The following is a 17,482-nucleotide window of genomic DNA, read 5'->3' on the forward strand; positions in this document are numbered from 1 at the left end:
AAGCACAACATCTGGGGATGCTGATTCATCAGCAAACTTTTTACGTTTCCTCGTCCGTTCAGCCCTGTAAGATGGGGTGCCACCCAACATGTTTAAGGCTTTCTGCTCAAAATGATCAAATAGATCTCTTTGGGAGAGAACAAAGGTGCGCAGAGATTCCAGCAATCTAACTGCTGTACCAAGGTCCATGTCTGCTTTTTGAAGTTGCAGACTTGTGGCCTGAAATCTGGACAGAACAGTGTCCCAAAAGCCTGCCATGAAGGCCATCTCAAGTGAATCCAGCTTCCGCACTAGACTGTCAGCTTCAGTTCGTGTGTCTCGTTTCTCTGTGTCATCAGTGGAAATAACCTGTAGTGCTGCTTTTATTTTACTGTAGTTCTGCCACAGTGCTTTGGTAGATTCTGCACGGCAACTCCAACGCGTGTTGGATAAAGCTTTAAGTGTGAGATCTATGTTGGAATTGCCAAATACCCTGTCCCATCGGTGTGTGGATGCAGTTGTGAAGTTGTAAATAGACTGAATCAAGTCAAAATACTTAGAGACTTCATTTCCACATCTGTCAATGCTGTTGACTCCCACCAAATTCAAAGAGTGAGCTGCACATGGAATATAGTGTATTAATGGGTTGCTTTTCTTTAAGTGAGCCTGCAACCCATTATACCTCCCTGACATGTTGCTGGCATTATCATAAGCCTGCCCCCTGCAATTTGACAGCTCTAACCCTAGATTTTCCAACACAGACATGACACAGTTAGCCAAACTTTCACCTGTATGGCTAGTAATGGGCTCAAAACCCACAAAGCGTTCAACAACACTGCCCTCTTTGCTAACAAAACGGAATATGAATGTCAATTGGTCCACATGAGATAAATCTGGGGTTGAATCCACAATGATAGAGTAGTATTTGCTTGCTTGCAGTTCATCTGCTATAGCCTGTTTGGTTTTTGCACCCATCAATTCAATGAATTCCTCACAAATGGTGGAGGACAGATATGAGGTATTACCTCGACCCATCTGCCCAAACTTTCTGATGTGATCCTTTAGAAAGGGATCAAATTCAGCCAGGACCTCCAGAATACCAAGGTAGTTCCCATTGAGAGGAGACCCTAACGATTCATTTTTACCCCTAAATGCAAGGCCCCTTTCTGCAAGGAATTTAATGACTGCAACAACTCTTTGTAACACCTGCCTCCAATAGCTGCTCTCTGCCTGAAACTGTTTGAACAGGTCTGCATCAACTGTGGCACCTTTGGCGCGGTTCAAGACTGCTTGCATGCAGGTTATGTGCTCAGCACTTCGCTCATGTTCACCAAATCTTTCTGAGTGTTTCCAATCACAATAGCCTGTCACAAAAGAATGCGTTTTTGGGGAAAACAGTTTGCATGCAAAGCAGTAAACATTACCAGTAGAGGGAGAGTACATCAGCCACTCTCTTTGTACTCGTTGTCCATTGGGCAAGTGTGAAGTAAAATGTTCATTGTTTAGGCATCGGGTTTTGCCTCCTAGCCCACTGTTCCTCACAGAAGCTGGATAATGGCTGTGACGGTTGTGAAATGATTTTGCACCTCTTTGAATAAGAACTTCCTTCATTGACTCAGTGAGGGTCTCAGCCCATTTAGCGGGATCACTAGGTAGAGTTGTCACTGTAGATGGTGTTGAAGAAAGATTCAGCTCATTTTCTATGCTGTCCAGAGGTGCAGTGACCTCACATTCATCCGAGCAACTGGCTACTGCTGAATTGGTTGAATCATAAGCATCAGAAGCATTTGGTTCAGTGTCTACACTTGTAGTGGTCTCAGGATCTTGGGAGCTACATGCTAGCTCAGGTGCATTGCTAACCTTAGCTAAATTTGCAGTAGCATTTATAGAATTGCTTTCAGCAGATGTCTTTGTACTGAAGAAGCTGGAGATATTTGGAACACTCTCAAGTAAAACTGATTCCTTTTTTTTCTTTTCTTGCTGAATTTTTTTTCTAGCTCCTCCACTTAAACGTTTATGATCCATATTTCCCTTCTTTCTTTGCACATTGGCTCTTTGCCTATCACAACAGATAAACCAACTATGTGTGTGTGTGTGTGTGTGTGTGTGTGTGTGTGTGTGTGTGTGTGTGTGTGTGTGAGTTTGTTTGTGTGTTTATGATCGGTGCTGCTTCCTTCAAGTGTGTGAGGTGATTTAGAAAACTAGCAACCCAGCATCAACACTCCAAAGCAGAGAATAACAGCTTACTAGCATAGACAATTGAGAGCAGAGAATCAACTGATTCGTCTGATAGACAGCAGGAGAGCAGAGTGGTCAGTGATGATCGAATCAAGAAAATGTCTAAATGGCAAGGGAACAGACTGATTTGTACTGAGGAGAAAGAGAGAGAGAGCCAATTACAGTGAAATATATTCCAAAAGAGCCAAGTGACTAGCTGAAGGCAGGGACAAATGCCTTGGAGTGACCAACAAGAGTGCAAAGTACCAAATGGCAAAATGTGGAAAGACCAACAGGCAGATCTGCTTTTACCTCTTATCTTCACAACCAAAAAGTTGCTAAATGATGTTTTCAGTCGCTAGCCAGGTATGGCCAAAAGACGCGAAATCTAGCGGCAAAGTCGGTCAATCACACTGACAGTGAAACAAATATTTTGAAAAGATAATAATTGTACACCTTTGTGCACTTTAGTCTTCTATCTAAATATTTTCACAAAGGACACCAAGGCAGCTTGCTAGCTATGATGGGAGCAACAATGTCTGATAGACAGCAGGAGAGCAGAGTGGTCAGTGATGATCCAATCAAGAAAATGTCTAAATGGCAAGGGAACAGACTGATTTGTACTGAGGAGAAAGAGAGAGCCAAGTACAGTTAAATATATTCCAGAGCCAAGTGACTAACTGAAGGCAAAGACAACAGCCAGATACCTTAGCAGAGACCAACAAGAATTCAAAGTACCTAATAGCAAGATGGCGAGACCAACACAATAAATTGTATTAGGATTTAATTTATTAACGTTAATCTTAACAGCCAAAAAGTTGCTGAATAATGTTTGTAGTCGCTAGCCAGGTATGCCCAAAACAAGAGTCGCTAAACCTAGCAGCAAAGTTGCTTAATTGCAACACACTCTAGGATTCAGGGGAATTAAGGATAATAAAGATATTAATTGTACAACTTTTTGTACTTTTTTTCTAGTTTTTTGAGTCGCCAGCCATGTATGGCCAAAAGTCGCTAATTGAATGCCAACGTTGCTTAATCGCCAACACACTGGGACTCACTGAAGGACTGACTGAATAAAAAAGATAATTAAGATAATTGTGTACTTTTCTCTTCTGATATTTTCTCTAAGGACCCCAAGCTATCTGCAAGCAGCAATAATGTCTGACAGACAGGAGAGCAGAGTGGTCAGTGATGAATGGCAAGGGAACAGGCTGATTTGTACTGAGGAGAAAGAGAGAGAGAGAGCCAATTACAGTGAAATATATTCCAAAAGAGCCAAGTGACTAGCTGAAGGCAGGGACAAATGCCTTGGAGTGACCAAGAAGAGTGCAAAGTACCAAATGGCAAAATGTGGGAAGACCAACAGGAAGATCTGCTTTTACCACTTATCTTCACAACCAAAAAGTCGCTAAATGATGTTTTTAGTCGCTAGCCAGGTATGGCCAAAAGACGCGAAATCTAGCGGCAAAGTCGGTCAATCACACAGTGAAACAAATAATTTTAAAAAGATAGTAATCGTACAATGTCTTGTACTTTTGTCTTCTTTCTTAATATTTCTCAAAGGACACCAAAATGTCGCTATCTGCAGGCAGCTTGCTAGCTATGATGGCAGCAACAATGTACCTTAGAGTGACTGACCAACAAGAGCTCAAAGTACCTAATGGCAAAATGTGGAGAGACAGACACAATAAATTGCATTAAGATGAAGAGAACTGTTGCTATTATTAATCTTAACATCAACCAGAAAGTCGCTAAATGTCACCAGCCAGGTATGGCCAAAAGTCGCTTAATTGGCCACACACAGTAACAGAGAAACTAACAAAAAAAAGATCATAAAGATAATAGTTGTACAACTGTGTGTACTTTTGTCTTCTTTCTAAATATTTTCCCAAAGGACACCAAAATGTTGCTATCTGCAGGCGGGAGCGTGCCTATGTTCCCCGGGTCCTATGTTCCCCGGGTCCTATGTTCCCCGGTTGTTCCTGGGTCTTTGTATGCGACCGGGGAACTTAGGACCCTTTTTCTAAAAAAGGGTCCTATGTTCCCTGCATTGTATCTGGCGAAATTGCGAAATTGTGCCCTGACCAAAACCATCCCTAAACCTAACCTGTCACAGGGCGTTGTGGAGCACTTTTTTTTGGCGAAATTGTGCCCTGACCAAAACTATCCCTAAACCTAACCTGTCACAGGGCGTTGTGGAGCACTTTTTTGGCGAAATTGTGCCCTGACCAAAACCATCCCTAAACCTAACCTGTCACAGGGCGTGCGGCAGCAGATAGAGCAACTCAAACGCGAACTTCCTTCCTTCGACAACTTAAACGCGTCTCTGTCATGCGTGTCTGCGTGCGTCTTACTTAGTCGCGCATTGGAAGCAGCGGGGAACATAGAACCCTTTTCTGGAAAAAGTGTTGTACGTTCCCCGCAGCGGGGAACATAGAACCCTTTTTTTTAAAAAGGGTCCTTAGTTCCCCGGTAGAGGGGAACATAGGACCCGGGTAACATAGGGACGGGGAACATAGGGATGACCCGCTGCAGGCAGCTTGCTAGCTATGATGGCAGCAACGATGTCTGCCAGACAGGAGAGAGTGGTCAGTGACGATCGAATCGAGAAAATGACAAAATGGGTCAAAGACCAAAAAGTTATTAACTGACAGCAGTGACAAATGTCAGACTGTAAACTTTCTCGAAAGAAAAGGACAAAATGGGAAGATGCTGATAATAACAGCAAAATGGAAAATATAAGAATTTCCAAGTAATGCTCAACTCAAGTGTGTGTGTGTGTGTGTGTGCGCGCGTTAAACTTCTTGTTGAATGATTTCAAATTATCTCTGAGTCTGAACTGAGGGAAAGGAAACCAAATTTTGAGCAGTCTCTCACGAGTTCAAAATACCAAATGAGGAGATTCTAAAAGAACAGACCGGTTTATGAAAGACTTGATGGGGGAGGGGCACAGCTAAGAATACTTGAGTGAGATTCTGTGATCCAAATTCGAGATAGAGCTTTTTGATAATGATAATTTGTCAGAGTAAGGTTGTGTAATCAAAATTTGAGAATGAGCTTTGTCAATCAATCAAGAATATTTGCATTAAGTTCTGTGATCAAAATTCAGAAACAACCTTTAATAATTGATAAAGAATATGTGAGTGAGGTTGTGTGATCCATCCAATTTGAGAATTAGCTTTGATAATAATGATTGAGAGCCTCTGGCCCTCTGTGGATCATGGCCGCGGGGCCAATTTTGCCTGGCCCCTTGGGGCCTCTGTGGGTCGTGGCCGCGGGGCCAAGTTGGCCTGGCCCCTTGGGGCCTCTGACCCTCTATGGATCGGGGCCAAGTTGGCCTGACCCCTCGGGGCCTCTGGCCCTCTATGGATCATGGCCGCGGGGCCAAGTTGGCCTGACCCCTTAGGACCTCAGGCCCTCTGTGGGTCGCGGCCGCGGGGCCAAGTTGACCTGGCCCCTTGGGGCCTCTTACCCTCTATGGATCGTGGCCGCGGGGCCAAGTTGACCTGGCCCCTTGGGGCCTCTGGCCTTCTGTGGCTCGCGGCCGCGGGGCCAAGTTGGCCTGGCCCTTTGGGGCCTCTGGCCTTCTGTGGGTCGTGGCCGTGGGGCCAAGTTGGCCTGGCCCCTTGGGGCCTCTGACCGTCTATGGATCGTGGCCGCGGGGCCAAGTTGACCTGGCCCCCTGGGGCCTCTGACCCTCTATGGATCGTGGCCGCGGGGCCAAGTTGGCCTGGCCCCTTGGGGCCTCTGACCGTCTATGGATCATGGCCGCGGGGCCATGTTGGCCTGGCCCCTTGGGGCCTCTGGCCCTCTGTGGGTCGCGGCCGCGGGGCCAAGTTGACCTGGCCCCTTGGGGCCTCTTACCCTCTATGGATCATGGCCGCGGGGCCAAGTTGGCCTGGCCCCTTGGGGCTTAAGATTATTATTTTTGCAAAAGTAGTTTTGCTTGGGTCGCGGCCGCGGGGCCAAGTTGGCCTGGCCCCTTGGGGCCTCTGGCCCCCTGGGCCTGGGCCCGGTAGGCCCGGTCATTAATCCACCTATGCATTTAGCCTACTAATGTGTATTTAACACCAGGGGACACCGCCATCCCACCACCTCAGGTGGGATGGAACAATCCATATAACACGTCACAGATGACGTCACACTAACATCACGTGACACCTCTGAGGAAGGCTGCAGAAGCAAGATAGCCGAAACTTGTCAGGTACAAAACTTTACCTTACTAGCCTATATAAATCAACTATTTATAAATTCATGAATGTTTTTTGTGACCAACAAGTATGTGCTCCAATCACTCTATCACAAAAAAATAAGAGTTGTAGAAATTATTGGAAAATCAAGACAGCCTTGACATTATGTTCTTTACAAGTGTATGTAAACTTTTGACCTTGATGTATGTGCATAATATGTAACATGTATGTACTGTGTTGAACTCACTTGAAGCCCAGTTGCTAAAAGACTGGCTCTGAAAAAACCACATTTAAAAATATTTAGTTTAAAATGTGATGGGTTTGGTGTTGAAATGCAAATATAAGTTATGTTTACTTCTATGTGGAATGTTGTTTTGAACGCGCATGCGCCCCAGCGTGTTCGACATTGGTTAGTTTATGGGCAGCGCTGTGACGTCATCAGAAATGCGACCGTCCTCGCCATGAAATTGTCGGTGAAGGAACACAAGCGTTGTAGAGATGTGTTTAATCTACTAGAGACAGGACACGGTCTCTCTTCTTCCTTGTAGCAATGGTCTAAACGTTACGTTTTATTACAGTTTCGTCTCGGTGCACTTTAAAGCTTCTCAAGCTGCCGAGCTCGTCGGTGGCTAACAAGAACGACGCGGAAGTTAGCAACATATGCTAAGCGTGTGTACAAACGTTGAGTGTTTAATAAGAAACAAAAGTAGTGTTCGAAAGAGTACGAGAAGGAATTTACGAGCGGCAACGCCAACTACTGGACGCTGTTTTCAAGTCTCAAATGGAGTCACAGAAAGCAGGTTTGTTCTCTTCTCACTCACGTGTTTAACTACAAGTGAAACACAAACAAATGGAATATCGTGCAAAAGTTTATTCCTGTCAGCAATTCAACTTCAAATGTGAAACTAATATGTGGTATAGACACATTACAAAAGTGAGATGCGTCAAATACTTTCTTCGAATCTCGGTAATCATTGTTACAATATGATTGTTACGTTGACACTCCAGCATATTAATACATGTTGCAGGGGGAACGTTTAGAGTGAGACACCCTGTACAGGAAGTAAGCGGGCTAGTGTCAGTTAATCACCTGGGATTGTAACTTGACAATAAAGTAGAAGTGAGCAACTATACTGCTCTAACCGTCCACTCTTTATGGTTGGGAACTTAACGGACTAGAGTGAAACAATAATGGCATGTAGTTTTTGAATCAGAATCAGAAGAGTTTTTATTGCCATTGTTTGAGAACGGGTTCACAAACTAGGAATTTTACTTGGTGCAATTACCATGAATTGATTAACGTGGACCTCGACTTAAAAAAGTTGAAAAACGTATTCGGGTGTTACCATTTAGTTGTCAATTGTACGGAATATGTACTGTACTGTGCAATCTACTAATACAAGTTTCAATCAATCAATCAATGGTGCAACATATAACACAGAATAGAATAACATGAGCTGTAACTGAGCTATCAGATCTTGTTATTGTTCATATGCCTGATGGCAGAGGGGAAAAAAATGTTCAGGTGGCTGGAGGTGTGGGTCTGAATGGACCGTAGTCTCCTGCCTGAGGGGAAAGGGGAGAATAGTTTGTGTCCAGGGTGAGATGAGTCAGCTGTGATCCGACCCACACGCCTCCAGGTCCTGGAGGAGAACAGGTCCTGGAGGGGTGGGAGTTTGCAGCCAATATCCTTCTCAGCAGCACGTACGATGCGCTGCAGTCCATGCTTGTCCCGGACTGTGGCGCCGGGGAACCACACTGTGATGGAGGAGGTGAGGATGGACTCTATGATGGCTGAGTAGAACTGCACCAGCATCTCGGTCGGCAGCTTCAGTTTCTTCAGCTGCCGCAGGAAGTACATCCTCTGCTGGACCTTGGAGCTGATGGTCGGCTCCCACTTGAGGTCCTGGGTGATGGTGGTGCCCAAGAAACGGATGGAGTCCGGGGGTGGGAGAGTGAATCAGGGTGAGGGGGGTTGGTGGGGCTTTGACTTTCCTGAAGTCCAAGATCATCTCCACTGTTTTCTGGGCGTTCAGCTCCAGGTTGTTGAGGCTGCACCAGGATGCCAGCCGGTCCACCTCTCTCCTGTAGGCGGACTCGTCGCCATCCGAGATGAGCCCAATGAGGGTAGTGTCGTCCGCAAACTTGAGAAGCTTTATCGACTGGTGACTGGAGGTGCATCAGTTTGTATACAGGGGGAAAGTACACAGCCCTGAGGAGTACCAGTGTTTGTGGTTCGACTGTCCGAGACAATCTTCCCCAGCCGCACGTGCTGTCTTCGGTCCGTCAGGAAGTCATTGATCCAACTGCAGAGGGAGTCGGGCACGCTGAGCTGGTAGAGCTTGTCTCGTAGCAGTCCAGGGAGGATGGTGTTGAAGGCAGAGCTGAAGTCCACAAATAGGATCCTGGCGTAGGTTCCCGGGGAGTCCAGATGCTCCAGGATAAAGTGGAGGGCCAGGTTCACTGCATCATCCACAGACCTGTTGGCTCTGTAGGCGAACTGCAGTGCGTCCAGCAGGACCAATCGCTCAAATGACTTCATGACCACAGACGTCCGAGAGGAGGATGTACGCAGGCAGTTCTTGAAGCTGAACACGCGGTCCGGTCCCCGCTCCTCCCACAAAATTCCAAATTTCAGAAAATGTGAATATCGTGAAAAGTTTCAATACTGTAAGCTCAAAGTGCCACACGTTTATCAGCTAATTAACAAATTAAAAAAACACTAGTGAAGGGTTCCCGGGCCTTTTAAATAGTCCCTCAGTCTGGTTCAGTAGAATTTACAATAATCAGAATCAGAAATACTTTATTAATCCCCGAGGGGAAATTAAGATTTTCAGCACAATTCCTTTCAAGATCAGACAAACATTACAGGGAGACAGAACAGGATCGCTGACAGGTCTGCCAACTTCCGGCGCCCCTTACAAAAAAGGTGAGAAACAGGTAAACGCTGGGGAGGTGAGAAGGGAAAAAAATTCAGTCTAAGCCTGGGCTCCCGGAGTGGGGGTCCAGACTGAGGCGAAGGGGAAAAAACCTCATAGCCATATCCCACATAAGCATGTGTGTAAGAGGGAATCATGCTGAAGACTGCTGACATGACAGTTGTGCAGAAAACCATCATTGACAACCTACGCAAGGAAGGAAAGTCCATCCATTTTCTACCGCTTGTCCCTTCTGGGCTTTGCTTTGCTTTCGCCCTGGAAATGAGGCGAATTTCATCAAATTATTTTCTTTTTTCTTGAAGCGATCATAACAAACATTGTAGCAGTTATTGATGCCATATTTGGAACTTGTGAAAGAAAAAAACAACTTTAGGACAGAGTCCTTTATTCGACCCAATGTAAAGATGCTATTCAGATGCAGTAAGACCCATGATGCATTGATACTTTATCGTAGGGCTGGGCGATATATCGCATATACTCGATATATCGCGGATTTGTCTCTGTGCGATATAGAAAATGACTATATCGTGATATTCGAGTATACGTTCTCACACAGTTGCTTTTAGCTGCGGGCATTACACTACAGGCTCTTCTCACTCTTTGTTGTCTCTCCTTCTCACAGAGACTTAAAACAAGCGCACCTTCTTACATACGTCACATACTGTCGCGCGTGCAACGTCATACGCCCTCGCCGAGCAGAGAGGTAGCAGCATGGGTAACGTTAGCTGTGGTGCAAGCGCAGTGGTAATACGAGAGAAAGAAGGGGCGAATCTGGTAACAAATGAAGGAAAAATAATTAATTCCAGAGAAAAACATCGTCTGGCAGTGGTTTGGCTTCAAGCAGGAATATATATATAGCATATAAATAGCACTGCAGTTCGCCTACAGAGCCAACAGGTCTGTGGATGATGCAGTGAACCTGGCCCTCCACTTCATCCTGGAGCATCTGGACTCCCCAGGAACCTACGCTAGGATCCTGTTTGTGGACTTCAGCTCTGCCTTCAACACCATCCTCCCTGGACTGCTACGAGACAAGCTCTACCAGCTCAGCGTGCCCGACTCCCTCTGCAGTTGGATCAATGACTTCCTGACAGACCGAAGACAGCACGTGCGGCTGGGGAAGATTGTCTCGGACAGTCGAACCACGAACACTGGTACTCCTCAGGGCTGTGTACTCTCCCCCTGGCTCTTCTCCCTGTATACAAACTGCTTCACCTCCAGTCACCAATCCGTAAAACTGCTCAAGTTTGCGGATGACACCACCCTCATCGGGCTCATCTCGGATGGCGATGAGTCCGCCTACAGGAGAGTGGTGGACTGGCTGGTGTCCTGGTGCAGCCTCAACAACCTGGAGCTGAACGCCCAGAAAACAGTGGAGATGATCATGGACTTCAGGAGAGTCACAGCCCCACCATCCCCCCTCACCCTGATTGACTCTCCCACCCCCGTCCCCATTGTGGACCCCTTCCGTTTCTTGGGCACCACCATCACCCAAGACCTCAAGTGGGAGCCGACCATCAGCTCCCTCATCAAGAAGGCGCAGCAGAGGATGTACTTCCTGCGGCAGCTGAGGAAACTTAAGGTGCCGACCGAGATACTGGTGCAGTTTTACTCAGCCATCATCGAATCCACCCTGACCTCCCCCATCACAGTGTGGTTCCCCGGCGCCACAATCCAGGATAAGCATAGACTGCAGCGCATCGTACGTGCTGCTGAGAAGGTGATTGGCTGCAGGCTCCCATCCCTCCAGGACTTGTTCTCCTCCAGGACCAGGAGGCGTGGGGGTCGGATCACAGCTGACTCTTCTCACCGTGGACACAAACTATTCTCCCCTCTCCCCTCAGGCAGGAGACTACGGGCCATCCAGACCCACACCTCCCGCCACCTGAACAGTTTTTTCCCCTCGGCCATCAGGCAAATGAACAATAACTCCTAACAGCAGCTCCTTGAATTCCTTCTAAGTCTATAACATGATCTGATAGCTCAGTTACAGCTCTTTTTATTACCTTATATGTGTTTTATGTTGCACGATTGCACCAAGAAAAATTCCTAGTTTGTGAACCCGTTCTCAAACAATGGCAATAAAACTATTCTGATTCTGATTCTGAATATGTTGAACAAGTATGCGGCAAAAGCGTTGCTACAAAAAGTAGCAGCACTGCTAATGTGTAGCATCATTTGAAAAGTCACCCGCTAGAGAATGAAGAGTGCTTGAAACTCCGCATGTCAACATCTCCGTTCGGTGCCACACCCACAAAATGCCCAAACATCCATTTCCACATCAAGACCATATGACAAAAAATAGTCAACAGAAGGGGATAACGTCCGCAGTAACCTACCACATAGCGAAGGACATACACTATTTCATTTCCTATTATGCAGCTCATTTTTATTTGACAGTTATTGAAATATCTTGTGTGACATCATGCACAACAGTGCACTTTATTTGTTTTAAACTATTGTAGTGGCGTTCTGTACAAAAAGTGCACTTTAATTTAGTGTTGTTTTGATATGTCATCTTAGTGACATCATGCACAAAAGTGCACTAATAGCTTGTTTTAAAATGTCTCTGACAAGCTTGCACTTTCTGTTTTGGAAATAACATGAATGTATGTGCCACTGCTTAATAACTGTTTAATAAACACAGTTTTGCTAAATTGACTTAGTTGTGGTTTCCCTCTCTGCTTGAAAGTTTAAAATGAGCATATATTAATGCAGTATGAACAAGAATGTTTTAATGTAGACACAGAATCATCATACTGCTGTGATTATATGCATCAAGTGTTCATTCAAGGCTAAGGTAAAATATCGAGATATATATCGTGTATCGTGACATGGCCTAAAAATATCGAGATATTAATAAAAGGCCATATCGCCCAGCCCTACTTTCATTGTTAGCATTGTTCATAAAAATGTCAATTTTTTCCACTCGCACCATATTTCCATTTACATTCCTATTTGTTGACATAATACATGTGTAACTGGACTTTTCCTAATCGTGTGTGTTTGTGTTCTTGTGTCCCGCAGACGTCGATGAAGAAGATCTTCCCCCTGAGCAGCAGCAGCAGTGGAGCGCCGAGAAAGAGCAAGAGGGGCCACGGTCCCTCCACATTAAAAAGGAAAACAAGAAGCAAGTGTGGACTCAGGCGGATGCTGACATCAGCAGTCTTCCAGTGATTCGTGTGATTGTGAAGAGTGAAGATGACGAAGATGAAGCTCGGTCGTCGGGGCCGGATCGCAGTCAAAGTGAGCAGACGAGAAGAGCAGAAGCAGACAGCCTCTTGGCTCCGCTATCAGATAGTGACGACACAACGTCACATTCCCCTGACACTGGTGATGAAGACTCGAGATACAATAAGAAGTGCCACACTGCCAAAAAACACTTTAAATGCTCTCAATGTGACAAAACTTTTGGCTACAAAAGAAATGTGAAAGTACACATGAGATGTCACACAGGAGAAAAACCCTTCAGTTGCACATTTTGCGGCAAAAGATTTCTACGCAAGGCACACTTGGTGGCGCACACAAGGACGCACACTGGCGAGAAACCATTTTCCTGCTCGGTCTGCAACACAAACTTTAATGCCAGTTCGACACTGAGTCAGCACATGAGAACACACACTGGGGAAAAACCTTACACCTGTTCATTTTGTGGCAAAACATTCTCTCAAAGGGGGCAATTGATGACACACACAAGAAAACACACTGGGGAAAAACCATTTTCATGTTCGGTCTGCAAAACAGGGTTTAGCGTCCGTTCGGCTTTAGTCCAACACATGAGAACACACACCGGCGAGAGACCGTTTTCTTGCTCTGTTTGTAGAAAGACCTTCTCCAGGAAGATAACTTTGAAAGAACATGTGAGAACACACACTGGAGAAAAACCCTTCGCATGTTCAGTCTGCAATGTGAATTTTAGTTTTCAGACAACGTTAATTCGACACATGAGAACGCACACTGGTGAGAAACCATTTCCCTGCTCAGTCTGTGTTAAAAAATTCTACGTTAAAAGAAGTTTAAGAGCCCACATGAGAACACATACTGGTGAAAAACCCTTTTTTTGTTCAGTCTGCAGCACACGTTTTAGTTTTCAGACAGCACTGGTCAGGCACATGCAAACACACACTGGGGAAAAACCTTTCATTTGTTCAGTCTGCGGTCAAGCGTTTTCTCAAAAGGGTACTTTGATCAAACACACGAGAACACACACCGGCGAGAAACCATGTACTTGCTCATATTGCGGTCAAGCATTTTCCGACAAAAGCAGTCTGATGACCCACACGAGAACACACACTCTCGAGAAACCCTTTCCGTGTTCAGTTTGCGGCGATCGATTCTCTCAAAAAGGAAATTTAATCGCACACGTGAGAACACACACCGGGGAGAAGCCTTTCTGCTGCTTAGTTTGCGCTAAAAGATTCACCCGAAAAAACAGTTTGACCATACACACAAGAAAACACACGGGTGAGAAACCATTCAGTTGCGATGCCTGCGCCAACACGTTTGTATACAAGTTCCAGCTGAACAAACACAAGTGTGCTGCTGAAGAGAAGCCACAGTAAATTGATGATGATATATTTTCATACATTTGCTGTCATGTTTAATGTGTGTATCTAACAATGTGAACATGTCTTCTCAACAAAGGTGTTAACGGGAGTAAAATGCAAGTCCATGTCAGTATTAATTTGTCACATAGTGGTCAGAACATTGTCTTTTGGGGAATTTTACCTATCGTTCACAATCTTAATGAGAGACAAGAACACAAAAGGTTTTGGGGTTTTTTACGTTCTAACATGTAAAAACCGGCTTGTTCTTGGTGGCTAGCAATGCAGCTAATGGGAGCGATCAATTTTACCACTAAATCTCTTTAAAAATGCTTTCAAACAACCCTCAACAATACTTCAATTACGTACCGTAACCCGTATAATAAACAAGCTGTAGCGACATTGTTATTGCAAGAGCGAACACTGAGTAACTCTCTTTCCAGTGTAGTAACATATCGGCATGCTTCGGTATTAGCCGTAAAAAGCTAGCTAGGAGAGAGAAAAGCTAGCTTCTACGACGAAACGAAACGCATTTGAGTTTGTAATACACAACACACTGCGATAAGACATCAATCTGTACGGACTGAAAAACATGAACAATCATATTACAGTATCTGTAAAGTATTAGCCCACATTTCTTGTTTTGCTTGTACACAGCCAGCCAGACAACGCGAATACTGTAGTTGTAATAAAACGCATGGTGGCTGTGTGTATCATGATTAAAGTATGATTGTGCGTTTGGTCCAGCGAACCGAGGACATTTTTTTCCGGTTTGTTTGGGTAATAATAATAGATTTAGATTTTATTTGTAAAAAGCACTTTATATTGAGTAAACAACCTCAAAGTGCTACAGTGTATTTAAAAAAATTAAAATAAAAAGATTTAAAAAAAATAAAAACTAGAACAGCCAAATAGCTATAACTAGTGTGCAAATATCTAAAAAAAAAAACGCTTTTTTTAAAAAGAAGTGTTTTTAAGCCTTTTTTAAAAGCATCCACCGTCTGTGGTGCCCTCAGGTGGTCAGGGAGAGCTTTCCACAGACTGTGAGCGGCGGAGCAGAAAGCCCGGTCTCCCATTGTTCGTAGCTTTGTCCTCGGAGGTTGGAGGAGGTTAGCCTGTCCGGAGCGGAGGTGTCGAGTGGAGGATTTGGGGGTGAGTAGTTCTTTGAGGTAGAGGGGGGCATTTCCATGGAGGCACTGGTGGGTTAGTAGGGAGACTTTGAATTCAATCCTGAGTGGAACAGGAAGCCAGTGAAGGGATTTGAGAATTGGGTAAGCACTCCATTTATGTCGAAATAGCAAGACTTCAAGTTCCATATTTTGCAGCTTAGAGTCACTCTCACCTCACTCACTCGGCTTTGGTCTGCTCCAACGTCTCACCCTTCCCTCGTGGTGGCTTCTAGAAGCAGTAGTTCATCCTCCGTATATTCAGCTTCGAAAAGAAAAGGTTGTGAATCCTCATTCGTCCAAAAATTGTCGTCTTTGTTCTTTGCTACTGTGTCTGCCATGATTAGAACACTTACACTTTTGTTTCCGGAAGTAGGGAAACACGTTAATTGCTGGAAGTCGGACGCATAGGCGCCGATCCCGTATGTGGTTCGGGGCCTGAGCACCCGCGTGGGATTGATGGCAACTTTCAATCTTTAAAATACTTTTTCAAAAATCTTTCTTGTTGTAGTTAATTTTGTGGCGAGTTTGGTCCGTTTTACAAAAACATAAAACCACAAATCATATGGGATATTAACTTCGCTGAAAGTCTATTTTTTTTTACAAAAATACACAACACACCGAGCACCCGCTGGCAGAAATGTAGATTTGATTTGATTTTTGATTTTTATTAAGGATCCCTATTAGCTGGTTGCCTCAACAACCCGCTAGTCTTCCTGGGGTCCACAATTCAATACAATTACAAGATTGGCGCCTACGGTCGGACGTGCGTTGATATGAAATAAATGCGCCGGGGAAAAGACATCCCAGAATTGCTTGAAATGACCAAAATACAGTAAATATTGTACATATTACATATTGTTAAAAACATGTATGTTACGACATTATTTATAGACTTGCAGTGTGTATAAAACACAATGAAATGATGTGATAATGTTCATCAGTCAACTCATTGGTGTTAATTTTCAATCTATCAAGATAAAAAAAATCATATTAAAATCTAAATACAGGATGTTGTTTATGTAGTTTGATCATTTTCCTCGACTGATGTACTAACATCATGTAGTTTATTTTGTACATATGTAGCATCATCTACAAAGATACAAAGAATTTGTATTTCGCCATCCAGTGGACACATTTAGAACAGCTGTTCTTTCATTCAAAAATTTCAGGTTAATTTTTATACTTAGCAAACTCATCCCGCGGGGCCGGATAAAACCTGTTAGCGGGCCTGATCCAGCCACCGGGTCGTACGTTTGATACCCTTGAGCTAGCTGATTGTGATTGAAACCAATGCTATAGTTTTAACCTGTGACCTTTTTTGGATAAATTGTTGCAGAAGGACCTGCTCTGACTATTCAGTCGAAGAACGCAGGTAGAATATAACTGATAGAGTAAAAAGTTGAAATTCAACGATTTGGTGCATTTTGCAAACAGCTAAAATGATGTACAAAGCAAACTACAACCTATTACCCAAGAATGTACAACAATTCTTCTCAACAAAAGAGGAGAAATATAACTTTGGAGGAAAATCTAATTCAAAACATGTGTATGCTCGTACAACACTTAAAACCTTCAGTATATCAGTATGTGGAATTAAAATATGGAACGGATTAAGCAAAGAAACCAAACAAAGCACCAATATGATTCAGTTTAAGAGACGGTTCAAACTGCAAGTGTTGACAAAGAACACAGAACAAGAATTAGGATGAACATCTTGAACCCTTTTTTTTGAGACAAAGATTATTTATGTATTTAATATTTTTTATGCTTACTATGGCATATTAATTATTTATTATTTATTTGTTCACTGTTCTGTTACAGAGAACAATGAAATTGGATAACATTGCTATGGTATGAAAAGGGGTATGATTAAATAAGCTCTGCTTCTTCCTACTCCTTTTCGGACATGCAGTAATGAAACAACTGGAATTGTGTGATGCATTACCTTGCACCGTATGCATGTTCCAAATAAACTGAAACTAAACTGAACTGAACTAACAGAGTAAGACAGACCTAATTGTCCCACAATGGGGAAACTATGAGGGGAAAGATGAGGTCACCTACCTAGGTTCCTTTCTAGAGGATAATCTTTCCTGTGATAAAATGGCAACCAAGGTAATCAGAAAGGTCAACCAACGAACGAGATTTCTCTACAGAATCTCCTCTCTGGTCAACAAAAGCACCTAGAAGATTCTAGCGGGATCTCTCGTTTAACCCTTTTTTTGTATACGCTTGCACCTCCTGGTACCCTAGCACCTCCAAAACCCTCAAATCTAGACTCCAAACATCCCAGAACAAGCTAGTCAGGTTACTTTCAGACCTCCACCCCAGATCACACCTCAGTCCTACGCACTTCTCCTCAGGGTGGAGGACAGAGTTAAACAACTTGCACTGAGCCTAGTCTATAAAATCTGCTACACCTCCCTGATACCGAAGTACATGTC

The 17,482-nt window shown here is 44.2% G+C and overlaps 1 protein-coding gene across 1 annotated transcript; it reads left to right on the top strand.

Moving 5' to 3' along the window:
• The first annotated feature begins 6,839 nt into the window (after nucleotides 1-6,839).
• Nucleotides 6,840-15,887, top strand: LOC133630621 (gastrula zinc finger protein XlCGF57.1-like). The gene is made up of 2 exons (XM_062022218.1): nucleotides 6,840-7,186; nucleotides 12,353-15,887. The coding sequence occupies exons 1-2, from the start codon at nucleotides 7,168-7,170 to the stop codon at nucleotides 13,885-13,887; spliced, it is 1,554 nt and encodes a 517-aa protein (XP_061878202.1). The 5' UTR covers nucleotides 6,840-7,167; the 3' UTR covers nucleotides 13,888-15,887.
• The last annotated feature ends 1,595 nt before the right edge of the window (nucleotides 15,888-17,482 follow it).

This window comes from Entelurus aequoreus, linkage group LG02, assembly GCF_033978785.1.
Source record: "Entelurus aequoreus isolate RoL-2023_Sb linkage group LG02, RoL_Eaeq_v1.1, whole genome shotgun sequence".
Classification (NCBI taxonomy): Eukaryota; Metazoa; Chordata; class Actinopteri; order Syngnathiformes; family Syngnathidae; genus Entelurus; species Entelurus aequoreus.